Source organism: Rhincodon typus, chromosome 4 (assembly GCF_021869965.1).
Source record: "Rhincodon typus isolate 14 chromosome 4, sRhiTyp1.1, whole genome shotgun sequence".
NCBI lineage: Eukaryota > Metazoa > Chordata > Chondrichthyes > Orectolobiformes > Rhincodontidae > Rhincodon > Rhincodon typus.
This window is the reverse complement of record NC_063335.1, coordinates 12,048,958-12,065,638: the sequence shown is the minus strand read 5'-3', so window position 1 is coordinate 12,065,638 and position 16,681 is coordinate 12,048,958. Positions and strand designations below refer to the sequence as shown.

The 16,681-nt window shown below is 37.6% G+C and overlaps 1 protein-coding gene and 1 long non-coding RNA gene across 7 annotated transcripts in view; one reads left to right on the top strand and one right to left on the bottom strand.

Moving 5' to 3' along the window:
* The window catches only part of rad21b (RAD21 cohesin complex component b), a 62,974-nt gene that overhangs the window by 9,763 nt on the left and 36,530 nt on the right, over positions 1-16,681 (bottom strand). For 4 of the 6 annotated variants that reach the window (XM_048596340.1, XM_048596342.1, XM_048596341.1 and 1 more), the window contains 7 exons: positions 16,144-16,266; positions 15,902-16,021; positions 13,735-13,958; positions 13,248-13,407; positions 10,497-10,642; positions 9,810-9,965; positions 7,604-7,687 (listed from right to left, as the gene is read on the bottom strand). In XM_048596340.1, the coding sequence (XP_048452297.1) occupies positions 7,604-7,687; positions 9,810-9,965; positions 10,497-10,642; positions 13,248-13,407; positions 13,735-13,958; positions 15,902-16,021; positions 16,144-16,266 (1,013 nt within the window). The remainder of the gene's footprint in view (positions 1-7,603; positions 7,688-9,809; positions 9,966-10,496; positions 10,643-13,247; positions 13,408-13,734; positions 13,959-15,901; positions 16,022-16,143; positions 16,267-16,681) is intronic. The other 2 variants (XM_048596344.1, XM_048596345.1) reach the window with 1 other exon arrangement.
* LOC125483021 lies at positions 4-8,829 on the top strand. The gene is made up of 3 exons (XR_007262015.1): positions 4-542; positions 1,217-1,294; positions 8,594-8,829. It is a non-coding gene; the product is annotated as an uncharacterized LOC125483021 (long non-coding RNA).

Below are 16,681 nucleotides of genomic sequence, written 5' to 3'. Positions count from 1 at the left end.
ATGAAGGGTCTAGGCCCGAAACGTCAGCCTCTCTGCTCCTATGATGCTGCTTGGCCTGCTGTGTTCATCCAGCCCTGCACCTTGTTGTCTACAAATCAGAGTGCTTGTTAAGTAAGGAACTCTATAATCATGAAAGATGTTCATCTTCATACAGATTGGACAAATCAAACTGACAAAGATAGTTTTGATGATGAGCTCAGAGTAGATTCAGCATAGTTTTGCAGCTCAGGGAATGGGCTTGTTTGAACCTGGTAATGTGCCATCTGCCAACATAGTGGCGGAGTAGCAGTGCTGCTTTTGAGCCCTGGTCCGAGGTTTGTCCTCTTCCACCTGCTTTCTTTGTTTCTTTTTCTTTTGCTCCTTTTCTTTCATTCTTTTTCTTTTTATCTCTCTTTAGAAGCATCTCTTGGCGTCTTCAGCAGGGTAACAGCAGGCCGAGCCTTCCAAGCATGTGGCAGGAGTGGCAACAGAGTCAGCTCCTGGTACTGGCAGCAGCAGGACTATTGGGGGAGGACAGCGAGTTCTGAGGTGACATCAGCAAGGTAGGCCAGTGGGTAAAGATGGCATCTGAAGATCAGTGAATTCATTGTTAGTTGGGTCCAACGCTGGCAGCTGCAAGTCTGTGGCTGAAGGACACCATAGCAATTGACCGTAGCGACCATCTCCAACATTGGTATGCCTGGCGCGAGCAGTGGCAAAGGTGAATCGGCCCAGTGGCGAAAGTTTGGGTCTGGTGAAGCAGTGGTGGTTCTGAGCCAGCTGAGAACTCGTATGTAGATGGACTTCTCTTTAAGCTATATCTTTACATTTTCTCTTATTTTTAAACTATCAAAACGGTACCAGATTATAGTGACAGACGAAAGCTTTTCACTGTATTTTATTGCATTTCACTATAACATACATGACCATAAATTATTCATTCATTCATTTGGAGTAATGAAACAAGGCATATTAAAGAATTTTCAGTAAAGGATCTTTTAAGAAGAGTTATAAAGAAAGGCTGGATAGGCTAGGACTTTTTCCACTGGAGTGTAGGAGGCTGAGAGCCAACCTAATACAAGTTTATGAATAATGAGAGGTACGGATAGAGTTGATGGTAGTTGCATTTTCCCTAAGATAGGGAATTTCAAGACTAGGGAGCAGATTTTTAAAGTGAGAAGACAGAAATTTTAAAAAGACAAGGCAATTTATTTATTTATTTTTTTTAAACACACAGATGGTGGTCACGTGTGGAATGAACGTCCTGAGGAAGTGGTGGATGCGGATACAATTAAAACGTTTAAAAGACATTTGGGTAAGTAAATGAACAGGAAAGGTTTGGAGGGATATGGTTTTGGAATTATGTTTGGCGTGGACTGGTTGGACCGAAGGGTCTGTTTCCATGCTGTATGACTCTATAACTAATGAACTATATATTCATTTGAGGGCAAGAAACATGAGGGTCTGAACCAGTGTCTTAAATAAAGGCAATGAGATATGAAAGTATGAAGACAAAGTTGGCTGAAGTAGATGGGAAAACAGATAGAAGGTAACATGGTACCGTTTTTGTGATAGTCAGTGGCAGACAATTTAAGGAGCTATTTCACAACTCTCAAAGAATTATTTTTAATGTAATATATAATAAAGACCGAACAATTTTTGGCTAAGCAAGTTAAGGATAGTACCAGATTGAAAGCAAAGGCATATAATGCTGTGAAAATCACAGGTATGCCAAGAGCTTAGAAAACTTTAGAAATCAAAAGATGACTAAAAAGATAATGAAGACGGAGCAATCAGAATGAGAGTGAACCTGTAAGAAAATAACAGAACTTCTACAAGTACATAAAAAAGGCAGTAGATAATGGGAACATTAGTCTCTTAGAAAATGAGACTGGGGAATTTGTAATGCAATACAAGGAAGTAACAGAGACTTTGAACAAGTATTTTCTTCCCCATTCATGAGAAATGAATATTACTGCCCTGGAAAGATCATGGTAAATGACATTGTTGAGCTACGGCAGTCCATCTAGTATAGGTACACCCACAGCACTCTTAGGGTGGTATTTCCAGGATTTTGATCCAGTGACAGTGAAGGAGCTGCAATATAGTTCCAGGATGCTGCCAGACTTGCATTGGGGAACTTCCAGTTGGCGGTGTTCTCATGCGCGTGATGCCCTTTAGGTTTCAGGTGGTAGAGGTTGTAGACTTAGACGATGCTGTCTGATGAAACTGCTGAAATGCATCTTGTAGATGGTACACATTGTGTGTGAGTGGTGAAGGTAGCAGATGTTTAAGGTGATAGATGGGGTATCAACCAATCAATCAAACCAAGCTTTAAGTGTTGTTGGAGTTGCACTCATCCAGGAAAATGGAGAATATTCCAACACACGCTTCACCTGTGTCTTGTAGATGGTGAACAGGCTTTGGGAAGTCAGGAGAGGAGTTACTCCTCAGAGAATTCCCAGCCTTTGAGCTCCTCTCATAACCACATATGGGTGGTCCAGTTCAGCTTCTTGTCAATTGGTAACTCCCGCCCAGAATGCTGACATTGGGATTCAGTCATTGAATGGCAAGGTTAAGTGGTTAGCTTTTCCTTGTTGGAAATGGTCAGTGCTTGGTACTTGGGCAGGGTGAATATTACTTGCCATTAACACATGGACGCAGACTGCTGCAGCCTACCTCAAATATTTACGAACTATATTAATTGCTTGAATGGAGGGACAGAGTATACTGTAGTCAAAGTTGCAGATGATACAAAGCGGGAAAGCAAGTTATGTGGAGGTCTCAGTCTGCATAGGGATTTCAATCAGTTAAGTAAAAACAGAATATTTACAATATATGTTAATGACATGGATGAGGAAAATGAATGTACTACAGCTAAGTTTGCAGGTGACGCAAAAATGGGCAGGAAGGCAATACTGTGAATGACAGAGTCCGCAGAGTGATATGGCCAGATTAAGCAAGGAGGTTAAAAACTTGGCAGATGGAATACGGCAGGGAAAATTTGAAGGTGATGCACTTTGGCAGAAAGAATAGAGGAGCTGAATATTAGTTCAGTGGAGAAAGACCTCAGAAAGGAACAGCACAAAGGGATGTGGACGTCCTTGTGCATAAGTCACAAAAAAAGCTGGCGTACAAATTCAGCAGGTATTAGAGAAGGCAAATTCAAGTTCAATGCAATAGGGTTGGCCTTAATTTCAAAGGGCATGGAGTATAAAAACGAAGAGGTCTTAGTCAACTGATACAAAACATTAGTCAGATCACTGGTAGAATACTATGAACAGTTATATCCTTACTTAAGGAAAGATATACTGGCATTGGAAGCAGTCCAGAGGAGGTTCACTAGGCTGTTCATGGATGGAGGGACTGTCTTATGAGGAGAGGCTGAGTGGGTTGAGCTTGTACTTACTGAAGTTTAGATGATTGACCAGTGACATATTAAAACAAGATTCTTAAGGGATTGACAGAGTAGATGCAGAGAAGTTATTTCCCTTGTGGGAGAGTCTAGGACCACAGGGCCTAATCTCAGAAAAAAGGGGTCACACATTTAAACCTAAGTCAGGAGGAATTTCCTCTCTGAGAGTAGTGAATCTGTAGAATTCTTAACACAAGGTGGGTACAGGCTGGGTCATAAAGCATATTCAAAATTGAGATGGACAGACTTTTAATCTGTAAGAGTATCAAGGGTTATGGGGAAAAGATTGGAAAATGGATTGGAGGAATATTAGGCCAGCTATGATCTCACTGAATGGTGGAGCACACTCAATGGGCTGAACAGACTACTTCTGCCCCTATGTCTCAAGATCTTAAAATAACATTTACGTGGAGAATTGCTGCAGAATGCTCAGTGCAGAGATATCTGCACAGATACAAGCATGTAATTAGGAAGGAAAATGAAACATTAGCCTTCATTGCAAGGGGGAGTAGAGCATAAAAGTAGGGACGTCCTGCTACAACCTGCATTGGTTGTTGGTGAGACTACACCAAGAATCCTGCAGTGTTGGTCTCTTATTGAAGGACAGATAATCATTTTTAATGTTAAGACGCATCTCCGAACAGGATGGATCTAGGCCTCCTGGTTCAGAAACACAGACATTACCGTTAAACCACAAGAATCAATTTTAAGGAAGCTTACAATTCCATTGGAAGGAATTCAGTGAAGGCTCATTTCTGGGATGAAGGGATTGTTATGTTAGGAATGGTTGAGAAGATTAGGTTTTTACTCATTGTCTCTCATTTTTCTAAACGCCAATCTAATTGAAATATTAAAAGATTCTGAGGAGGCTTGCTTGCGAAATTGTAAAGCGGGCATTTCTCCTCTTTGGGGAATCAAAAATGAATCAGAGGTTTCATTTATGACAAAGATTAGAAGTAATTTCTTTTCTGAGGAGGTTGTTAACCTTTGGATAGTGATGGTGGGGGCGGGAAGGTGGCCATTGAATATGTTAAAGGCTGAGTTGGGCAGATTTTTGATCTACAAGGGCATGACTGATTCTGGAGGCAGAGAGGAAAGTGGAGTTGTGGCTACAATCAGATCAGCCAAGAGCTGAGTGAATGGTGGAGCACTCTTGAAGGGGCAATTGATCTATTCCTCTCCTCTCAATCGAATAATCAATTCACCCAAACTGATTCTGCAATTCATCTCAACATCCCCATAGACCATAAAAAAGTAATTTCCTTTACAGGAAAGATAAAAAGAAAGTTTGCAGAATTTAAGTTGAATGAGGTATGCCTACTCCCTGGCTTAACAATGGATAATGCAGCTCCTTAATCAGTTTTAATTAGTATTTAAATACAAACAACAATAGACTTTTATACTTGGAGAACATAGACTGGTTTAATTTAGGATTTATGCTTATTTTTCAGCAGGGATCAGGGTGGAGGTTAATAACATAAATACATTCGTCTGCCTGAGACTGTTCTGCTATTCAATAGGATCATGGCTGATCTGACGTTCCTCATGTCCAGTTTCCTGCAGTTTCCCCATAACCTTCAATTCCCTTATGGATCAAGAATCTATCTCTGCTTTAAATATACACAAGGACTCTGCCCACACACCTCTCTGAGGCAAGAAGTTCCAAAGGCACCCAAGCCCCTAAGAAAAGAAACTCCTCATTTCAGTCTTAAACTGATGCCCCTTAATTGAAGGCTATACCCTCTGGTCTTTGACTCTTCTTTGAGGGGAAACATTCTCTCAGCATTTACCCTGTTAAGCCTCTTAAGATTACTCCATGTTTCAATGAAATCACTTTTCGTTCTTCGAGACCAACCTGTTGCTCAAAAAAATAATCCCTCAATACCAGGGATCATCCTAGTGAACCTTTTCTGAATTGCCTCCAATCTTTCCTTAAATAAGGGGACCAAAACTGCTCACAGTACTCCAGATGTGGACTTACCAGGACCTTGCACAGTTGCAGCAAGGCCTTCCTACTCTTGTACTCTAATCCCTTAGAAATAAGGTCAAAAATTCCACTAATCTTCCTAATTACCTGCTGCACTTACCAGTAGGTTAGCTTTCTGTATTTTGTGCACAAGTACCTTTGTGTTGCAGCTTTCTGCAGTTTTTCTCCATTTAAATAATCCCGTTCTTTTATTCTCCCTTTCAAAATTAGCAATTTAATATTTTCCCACATTATACTCCATTTCCCAAATTTTTGCCCATTTACTCAACATATCAATATGTCTCTGCAAAATGTATCCCTCTTGCAACTTGTCTTCCCACCTATTTTTGTGCTACAGTACATTCACTTCCTTCCTCCAAGTGATGAGTATGTATTCTAAACACTGTAATCCTGGCAATGATCCCTGTGCAATCCTACTGGTTAGAGGTTGCCAATTTGAAAAAGAACCCATTATCTCTACTTGCTGTTGCCTGCCCATTAGCCAATTCTCCATCTACAGCAATATATAATCCCCAAAGCTATCAGCTCTTATCTTATGATTTAACCTTTTGTGAGGGATCTTGTCAAATGCTTTCTGGAAGTCCAAATACAACACATTTACTGGTTCTGCTCTATCTATTCTGGTTGAGACTTCCTTGAAAAACTCTAATAAGTTAGTCAGATATGATTTTCATGAAGCCATGCTGACTCTACTTGATTGTATAATGATTTTCGAAATATGCTGCTTTTGCTTTTTAAATAATTCATTCCAACATTTTTTCCAACAATAGACACTGGGCTCATCAGCCGTTTTTTGCCTCCCTCACATTTTGAATAGGGGTGTCACATTAGCATTTTTCCAATCTTCTGGCACTTCTTCAGAATCCAAAGATTTTTTTGGAAAATTACAATCAATACAAACACTAGCTCTGTAGCTACTTCTTTCAGGATTCTAAGATGCAAGCTATCAGGGCCAATGAACTTACCGGTTTTTAGCATTTTTAGTTTGTCTAATACAATTTCTCTGGTGATGGTACTTAATTCCTCCCCTGTCTTCTTTAATATTAATGGGATGTTCAAAGTACCTCCCACCTTAAAGACTGATGCAAAATATCTGTTTTAACTCCTCTGCCATTTCCTTGTTCCCCATAACCATCTCTCCAGATTCATTTTCTGAGGGGAGTACATTCAGATTGATCTCTCTCTCTCTTCCTTTTTATATATTTAAACAAGCTCTTATTGTCAGTTTTTTTATATCCCTTGCCAGTTTTCCCTTGAAGTTTATTTTCTATCATTGTTTTGTCCCTTTTCGCTGGATTCTGATTTTATTCTAGTCTTTGAGACTACCAGTGACTTTCGCCTCCTTATTCGACTTTTCTTTCAACTTCATATTCGCCTTAACTTCCTTATTTATCCCTCTCTCAGAATTTTGGAATGTCGTTTTCTTTTTCTACTAAAGCTACAGATGTATCAAATTCTCCTACAAACTCAATCCCATTTTGTCTGACTTATTTACAATAAACCTAGCTTTCAAATTCCATGAAACTTTTGTAACGTGTACTTTTGATGTTTGATTCTCAAACTGAGAACATTACTTCAATAATAATGAAAATAAAAATATAAGTAGCTTACTTCTTAAAACAAATTGCTTCTGAGATACAAAAGGTCCAATTAATTTTACTCTCAATATGTTATCCAATTAAAACCTTTTGCAAACTGCAAAGGTATTTCAGATGAGCTTTGAAAAGTCAACCCAGTTTAGCAGAATACATACATAAACATTTCTGCTATATCGTGTGTTTCATCACCGTGAATTGGCTGTAACATGATTGGTGAATTGCGGATGTTGTTTAGATAACGCGAACTTTCCATTGTACAGTATAGGGATTTCCATATAACAATTTTCTATAGCATGAAGTCGCACAAGAATGCAACTATCGAAATATAGGAGAAATACCTCTACAATAATTTTTCTAAAGTCTGCATTTTTGACCATTTCTTTCCCTCTGGTAGCCTTAAGCTTTGATGTAAAATCCAACTCATAGACAGAATTAGAAACACATAGAGCATACACATCTCTGAAGGAAATGGTTTAAACTATCTGCAAGTATTGATTCTAGTTGTACTTCCAGTAGAATGAAAAACCCTTTAACTAACAGCATTGCATTCTGCAAAATTTGCCATAATTGAGCTGCACAGAATATCAGGTGTATTTATAAATTATTTTATTTAAATTATCTTACCTGTAGACCATGAAGCATTTGCTGGGTTCTTTTGTTCCACCGCCTCTCTTCCTGATCCTGGTCACCTCCCACAGTTTCTCCTTCCTAAAAATTACAGCAAAAACCATTGATATACAGTAAAACCACACTAACTATGGATAAGAAAACATCATAATCATGAATGTCATCCAATGGATTATGCATAAAATAGAATGCAGTAAAATATTAAGATTTCAATTGTTTATCCCAATTTTTCAAATATATTGAGAAATGATTTTGGATTGTAAATATATTTTAACAGAATAAAATACAATTTAGCACACAACACTTAAAATGTACAGAGCTGATCTTCCATTGTTGATACTATTCCTTATCCTTTATGGTTGCTTTGTTCATCATTGAGATTCTTCCCATTTAGTACCACACAAGTGTGCAAATCAGCTCCTGCTCAGAAAACCAGTGAAATCCTTTCCAAAATTCATTTCTCATCAGCAGTAATGAACTGCACTTTGCTAACGAAATGCTGTTATTTTCCATTTTAGTTAGAAATGTGATCTTAGTAATATACAAAAAATAATGCAAACTTGTGAGATTAAACTTTTTTGGAAACATAAGCAGGAATTTTAAAATCAATTTTAATGTTTCTTTAAACTTCAAACAAAAAATTTAACAAGGTTGTAAGGCCAAGAGACAGATTTTTAAATCGGTAAGGGAATCAAGACTTATGGGGAAAACAAAAGCAGAGAAGTGGAATTGAGGACTATCATATCAGTCATAATCTCACTGAATGGCAGATTAGACTCGATGGGCTGAATGGCGTCCTGCTACTCCTCCATCTTATGGCCTTAATATGGTCTCTTGGTTCCCACATGCCGACCGAATTAGCTGTGGCTCTGACTGCAGTCCCTTGAAAAACTTGCGGCGTCATCAGCTTCCAAAAAGGAATTCCGATTGTGAACTACCTGCCTGTTTCCCTTGGAATGACTGTCATCGTTCTATTTCAATCTCCAGATCCTTAAGCTGCAGTGTGACTGTCTTTGAACTCACTACGCAAGTGTCTGCCTCGTGGACACGCCACAGTGACTCCAGCCACCGCTCGACCTCTGAAACCCACAGCTCAAGTTTCTGCAGCTGATAGCACTTCCGGCACAAGTGATCATCTTGAACACTGCCAAGGTTCATGATTTCCCTCATACTACAGGTCACACATTACATTTGACTGTATTGTGCTGCCACGTCTTAACATTACTTCCACTATCTCAACTTCATTCTGTTTTGGAATACTTATGTTACTTTATTCATATCAATCCCGTCTTTCTTTTATTCCTTATGTTTTGCAATTAAATCCAAGGATAGATACATCTTTAAAAAATGTTTTTTCGAATTTACACAAAGTTAAAGACAGTCTCAAAGAGCAGTTTCTTGCCGATCAATGTACTTTCTGAAATGAACACATGAAAAATAAAAGCACCGCCTCCCTGCCCTTCAACAAACTTCCCACCCAGCAGAATTCACTCTTGAAGTAAACCTTACATCAAGCACCTCTTTTGCCCTCAATATCAAATTCCCATTTTGAGCCAAATTCCCAGATATATTAAATTTGGCCTGTTTCTGTGTCATTCAGGCAAAGTGTCCCTCATACTCTCAATGCACTCTTATTCCCAAAAAACAATTGACAAACAGTGGATTACAGCTGAATGGAATCTATTTTGATTTGATGTCTATGTACTTAATAAAATACATGGGATGGAATCCAAATGTTCCTGACAGTAATACAAGATTGATAGGATTAATTATAGTGGCTGCATTTCCACTTAATTTGACATCAACAATCACAAAAGAATAGGAATCAAACCTGCAACTTTCCACATTTGCAAGGCTTATTCATTTACCTCAAACTGGTTATGCCATCAAGACAGAAGTACAGGATTGGTATCTACTTCCATATGAAGCAAGTGCAGATAGTAGGCACAGAAGGACAGACCTACTTTTATTTTTTTTAAAAACAGCACACAGATGTTTACTGTCATTGTTCACTCACAAACTGTGCCTAGCATCAGAAGGTGAATCAATGACTTCAGAAAAATAAGGAAAAACAAATAAAAGGATAAAGCATTATACAGAATCTGCAAAAAAATACCTGTTTTTGCAATAATCCTAAATATTTTGAGCCAATTTAATCAGAATAGCTTGTTAAAAACATATTAGTCAAATAACTATATCCCACCTCCTCTTCTTCTTCTTCATCTTTTTCTTTTTTCTCTGGTAGAACAGCAAGTTCTGGAACAAGGTCAGTGATGTGCAGTTGTCCCTCTGGAGGAAGCTCTACTGGTGGAATCTGCAGTTCCTGTTCTTGCTGCTGTGGCTGCTGTTGTTCATCTTGCTGCAGTAATGACAAACAGTTACAATGTTAGATACACAGGACTCCATCAGAGTTAAAGGAGCGGGAATGAAAGTTTCGGTATCATGCAGCAACACTAGAGGCCAAAATAAGTCACTTTTTTTTTTCGGGCAAGTAGTTTTCTCTCGAGAAGAAAGCAGTACTTAATTGTGTTGAACTGAACCCAAGATCAAGTTTAAGGATTAGAAAGGATGCAGCTTCGCAACAGCAGCACTAAACAAACTATAATCATTCCTTCATTTTGGCATGAAGGAAAGATATTTTTATTGTCTAATATTACTGCTTCACGTCTTGTTTTGTTGAATACCTACATTTTTAAATGAGCAAGCAAAACTCATTACATAGCCAACATAATTGGTGGTATCCAAGTATTCTGTGGTGTGTTGTCTCGCTGTAATAGTTACATTTTGAAACTTAATACACCACTTTGATTTTATTTAATCTTTTGCACGAAAATACAAATGATGTGTAAAATGAAAGATTCAAAGAAATTTTTTTTAAAAAATTACTCACAGGTACTGTGGGTTCAGACTCCATTTCCTTCGATTTACGTTTAACGACTCTCTGTGGTGGGGGCATAATTGACTCATCTAGTGTAGTTCTACTGCTCTCCAATATAGATTCCTGTAGACGACTCGGCTCTTCCAAGATGGGTTCATCTAAATTTCAAAAGCATTGATAAGTCTACTTTACACAGTTAAATACTTGTTTTGTTAAACAATTTCAATTTCACATGAAAGCCATCTTATAACATTTCCTTCAAATGAGAATAAGCCCTACATGATGTACAACTGGGCTTCTACATCATGAAAAATCTCTTAACAAAATCCCTTTGTAACCATGTAACTTGTTCCCCTGTAGTGTTATCTTTCAAGTGAATTCATGCTTGCAGACCATTATTAGTAAAACTAATTAAATTTCTTCTTGAATCAGTTATTAATAATGTCCAGAAGTAACAACATTAGCCCATCTGTTCTTTTTCAGCTGTTGCCTTTTTTCCCAGCTTTTTTATTGATTCAACTGAAGTTACTAGATCCTAAACACGCAAAATTTTAATTATCCTCCCTCTGCCAAATGTAATTCAAAATTTCTTTAGTGTACTAGCAAACAGCTATCCTGTAGAGCCGAAAAAAAGGCCTAAAACTATAAATCAGCAGAACACTACCAACACTACTAAATCTCAGCTGTTGATTTGATATTAAATCTAATGAAGCCCCCCATAAATATTACACCAACAGCATCTAAAAGTCACAATACAGTTTCCTGCACTATATACAAGTATCAAAGGTTTACACCAACAATATAAAGGATTAAAAGTGTTTCAACTCAACATGACTTAAAGTTCTCAACAGGGAAAAGGCTTCAGTGTGTGTGTGTGTGTGTGTGTGTGTGTGTGTTTAAGGATTCAGCTCGAGAGATAGCTGTTTACCTATAATTATGTGTGCTGGAGATTTTCTACCGTTCATCCAAACAAACTGGCCCTCCAATATATGGATAATCTTTGTCTATCTTATGAGAGTGGAACACTGACTTATGTTCTATTATCATATCTGCACAAGGCAAATTTTTGAAGACATTCCCAGATTTTGTTCTACTTGAATTGTGTGGGGAAGGTGTTTGACAGATTGCATGATGTTTCCTTAAATATACTATTGTTTATTTCCACATAGCCCTTGGTCAAGCAAATACAGTAGTTTGTTTTGTCCATGGTTTTTAGTTTTTCCAACATTTCCATTTTTATGAGATCCACATATAAAGTGTGTTTTTAAAGAACTTTAAATCAATTTATTTTCAAATACTGAGACTTGGTAACCATATTAACAGTTCCTAACTGACTCTCATCATTACCTATAGTTTAACAGATGTATTTGTTCTTGGACTATACTGTGGTTTTGCCATCTATTTGCATTAAGGCTGTATCCAAACTGAACTAAATTATTGGTAAAATTGGAAAATCTCTTTTAAAATAAAAAGGAAACAACAAGGCTTAGAATGACGGTACTAAATGAATTAGTTCTGCCATTAGTTACCATAAACATCTGGGTGTGTACATTGCTAACAGGATTCTAACGAACGACATTCCAGCGACAGTGGTGTAAAAAGAATCATTCATAATTGCCTAATCAATATAGCAATGCTTTATGAAGGCATTCAGATTTCAAGCAATTGTTTGCAAATAATATTAACTGGATACATTTTTATGGTGACCAGGAAGCATCCATGGAATAGACAAAAAAAATTACACAATAGGAATTTATAAACAGAAACAGAAGCGGAAGCAGAAAACTGGGCAGTCTCTGATCATTCATTGATTTTTCAAGTCAAAATGAATATGTTATCAATAAGATAATCAGGCATTTGGATTGTGGTTGCACACAGGTACAGAAATTAATTGGGCAATTAGGCAAATATATAGAAGTATACATGAGACTGAGAACTTAGTGTAGGGTGAAACATGGCTGAAGCACTGAGAATTAAAAGAAACATACAGAATGTAAGCTTAATTCAGAACAGCTCGGACACGAGATATATTTAGCTACTCAAGAGACAAAACCATAACAATGTATGTAAAGTAGAAACCCTGAAAGTTGCAGAGAAATAGTTACTGCAAGTGGGGACTTGTTTGCATTTTCAAGGGACATGGTTACTGCTCATGGGCACAGCAGCAGCCCGATTAGTCTTATAAAGTAAGGTGTTTATCCCAACTGGCGAATGTCTAGTCTTCTAACGAAACATCAATACTGTAATTATGGTTAAGTGACAAACTATGCTTGACTAACAAGCATAACTATAAAGTGTATTAGTAAGTGAAGAAACTTTTGTTAGGTAAACAGTCTCTCGAGCTGAATCCTTACACACACACACACACACACACACACACACACACACACACACACACACACACACACACACACACACACAATTAAGCCTTTTGCCTGTTGAGAACTTTAAGTCATGTTGAGTTGAAACACTTCAACAGGAAGCACTTCAAAAAGATATTTGGTTGCAACTCAAAACAAATCATTCAGAATGAGTCTATATTTGCAATATTGTGTACGTACTGGATGGATTCTAACACTTCCACATTTGAGGTGAATCAAAACAGACATTCAGATGATTAGGGATACAAGTTACTTGACAAAACCGAAATTTCATGGGAAGTGGCAAATCATCTCATATCCAAATACTATATGAAGGAAAAATAAAGAGCAGACATAAATTAGAAACTGCATTGACAAGACATATAAGCATCAGAGCTCCTACCAATTATATCACGCTGCTGCTGTTGCGGCTGCTGCTCCTCCCTTGGCACTTCTGGATTTTCAATCTCTTTCAGGAATTGTTCCAAGTTGTCTGCTTCACCTCCTTTTCTCTTTTTCCTTAGCTCATCTGGGACAATTGGTGTGAGGCACCGTGTAAAAAGCTACGCAAAAGTCAAGTACAAGTTCACGATTTAAATTATATATCATTGTCTGGATACAAACACAGAGTTACACAAGTGCTTAAAACTAAAGCAGTTTCTATTGTTTAATGCACCAAGACACACAAAATCCGTAACTGTTTAATAGCCTAAATATGATTTCTGAACACAAGAACTAGATACAATGCTTATGAAATGCAACTAAAGGAAACTATTAAAATGGAACTTAGAAGCTACGTTTAGCACAAAAAAATTATTTCATTCTAAAAGTTGTAGCTCAGAACTATGCCCTCCGTAAGCATAACGCAGACATTTAAAGAATTCAGGTACCTTCAGCAACCTGTTATTCCAGAGAGGCTGAGCTGGAAGTGAGAACAGTTTCTCCACACCACCAGTTTCTTTCCACATCATAAGTTTCTTGGTAGGTGGTGCGAGATCCAACGTGGTTACAATGTCAGAATAGTCACTTAACTGTGCCCGAATGGTTTTACTGTCCAGTTCTTTTACACTATCCACAATCAGTTTCCGCTTTCTTTTGGCTTTTGTTTCCTTAACTGCAATAAATCACTCCAATTTAAGTTTCTGTACAAAAAGGCCTAAAACTATAAGTCAACAGAACACTACCAACACTACTAAATCTCAGCTGTTGATTTGATATTAAATCTGATGAAGCCCCCCATAAACATTACACCAACAGCATCTAAAAGTCACAATACAGTTTCCTGCACTATATACAAGTATCAAAGGTTTACTCCAACAATATAAAGGATTAAAATTGAGACATAGAGATGCATTGCTGGGAGCTGGTGAATGCAAGAACCTTCAGTGTAATTTTATTTTAATCTGAAGTCTAGCTTTTCCTTTAATTTAACTTAAAGTATAACGTTTGGTTAATTGTTAAGAGAAATTATATTTTATTGCAGCCTAATCAAATCTATCCAAGTTCTATGAAGGTTATTTTTATGTTTTTTTTTTAAAACTGTGGATTGAAATGAGAAAGAACTGTTTGACATCCAGGGAACTGCAACGATAGCTGCATGCTTTGAAAGTAAGGAATCTGATACCCTTTGTGAACCCTGTTTGTGCTGCTGTGGATTCTAGCTATGTGCAGCCTAGGGGTTGTTTATAAATGAAGCCAATTGATTTGTAGACCAATTATCAATGACAAAATGTCCTCTACCTGCTAACAAAGTAACTGGTTGTCAGGGAGCTGAATAGCTTTGAATGTGAGCAAGGGTCAGGGCCTGAGGAAGGGTCACTGAACTTATAGTGCTGACTTTTTCTCTCCATAGATCCTGCTAACCTGCCAAGTTTCCCCATCTATTTCTGATTTGTTAGAGAGAAGCTAGTCAGACCAAAAATGAAACCAATCTTCAGCCCATAAAAATTCTTAGTTTTCTGCAGTAACCAACTTTAAACCTGAAAGAAAATAGCTTATCTTTCCTTCAGCACATGCAGCAAGTTGTCTCTTTAATGAATGAAGTAGCCACCCTGTGCCTTTTTCAAACTAGTGGAATCATTCAGAAAAGGTTGAGGAAAAACCTTGGATTAGCAAAAAACAACCTAACAGTTCTTGTGAACAAAGGCTGTGGAATTGCTTTTTCCAGTTTTCTCTTGCTCATATGTTTTCCCTCCTCCCCCATTTATGTTTCTCTATAAGTGTATGTAAGGAGAAGTTTTTAATGTGTTTAGAGTTTTAATGTGTAGATTTTAGTTACTGTAATTTAATTGGTCGAATCTAATGACCTGTCAGAAAAATAATGACTCTTGTTAAGTACAGAAACCTAGTCAATGTTTTCTATCAAACTGGATCTGAATATCAGGTAGTTTGCAGATTTTGCATATTTCTTTTAAAAACTTCAACCTCTATGATGACTCCAGAAATAGTAAGGCATGGTTTCTAGCATGCTACCTCAGTGGGTCATTACACATCATTATGAAAATGGACAAAGGTAGAACAACAGGACAAAAAGCTCTAAGTTAGTTGATTTCATCGAAGTGTACAAAATAATGAGGGGCTTGGACAGAGACCAGATGTCCCTAGCAGAGGTGAGGAGCACAGTTTTGAGGTTATTGGTAAAATGATTAGACAGGACATGAGACAAAGGATGATGGGTGCCTGGAACTCACTGCTCTGTTTGGTGGTTAAGGCACAAAACCGTAACATATTTAAAAGGAACTTGGCTCTGCACCTGAACAGGTGCAGGACAGCAGAGATAGTGGGCTGAATGGCCTCTTTCTGTGGTGTAAAGTTTCTGGGGTTTCTACCACATGCATACAACAAGAACAGCTGATTGAACAATGATGTTGATATTGTGATAGTTCATGTTTTCTATTTCCTACATCACTGCAATATCGCTAACTGTTATAAACACCAGTATATCATGATCACAGATATTACAATTTATGGTTGGAACATAAATCTTGGGATTTTTTTCCTCTGGTTTTGATACTTTACCCACCTTATCATATGGCAGCTCTTAATGAAAGAACTCACCAGTTATATCAATTGGCTCCAAAGCAAATGCTTCCTCTTCATTTGGTACTAAAGTTGTCTGATCGGTCATTGTTGGTAGAGGTTCAACTGGATCATCAGAATCTGGACTGTCAGGGCCTACTGTTTAAAAATGAAGTTTTAAAAAATTTAATTTTCTTATTCATAAAACTATAGAAATAATTCAAGTTCTGTTTATGTATTGTGTAAGGTTTAAAAAGATCAAAAGAATTCTCAATACTCACTGGACATAACATCATCTTCATCATCATTATGAATAGGTTCCTCTGGCATTAAAACTCCTCCATCAGGTAACACCGGTGGATCATCAAAAATACCACCATCATCATGACTTAAAAGTTTGTCATCTGGTGAGAAAACGTTTTTTTCAGTCAATTTGAGAAAGCAAGTAAAGTCTACATTAAAACAAGGCTTTCCCTGGGAGATTCCTATACAAATATTGGTCCTAAGAAAAGTAAATACGGGGTGTTCAACTTTAGAAATAGAGGCACTTATAAAAGTAAGGAAGTCGTAATAAGTTAGAAATTGCTGATTGGGCCTATCGCTTTAAGAAGGATGGTCTGGCAAATGAAATGCACTCCAATGGTAAAAAGGTATGGAAGTAACAGAGGAGAAACAGATTTGACTGGCAGAAATTCCTCTAATCAAGGATACAAATTTATCATATAACAAGGTGTAGAGCTGGATGAACACAGCGGGCCAAGCAGCATCAGAGGAACAGGAAGGCTGACGTTTCGGGCCTAGACCCTTCTTTAGAAATGG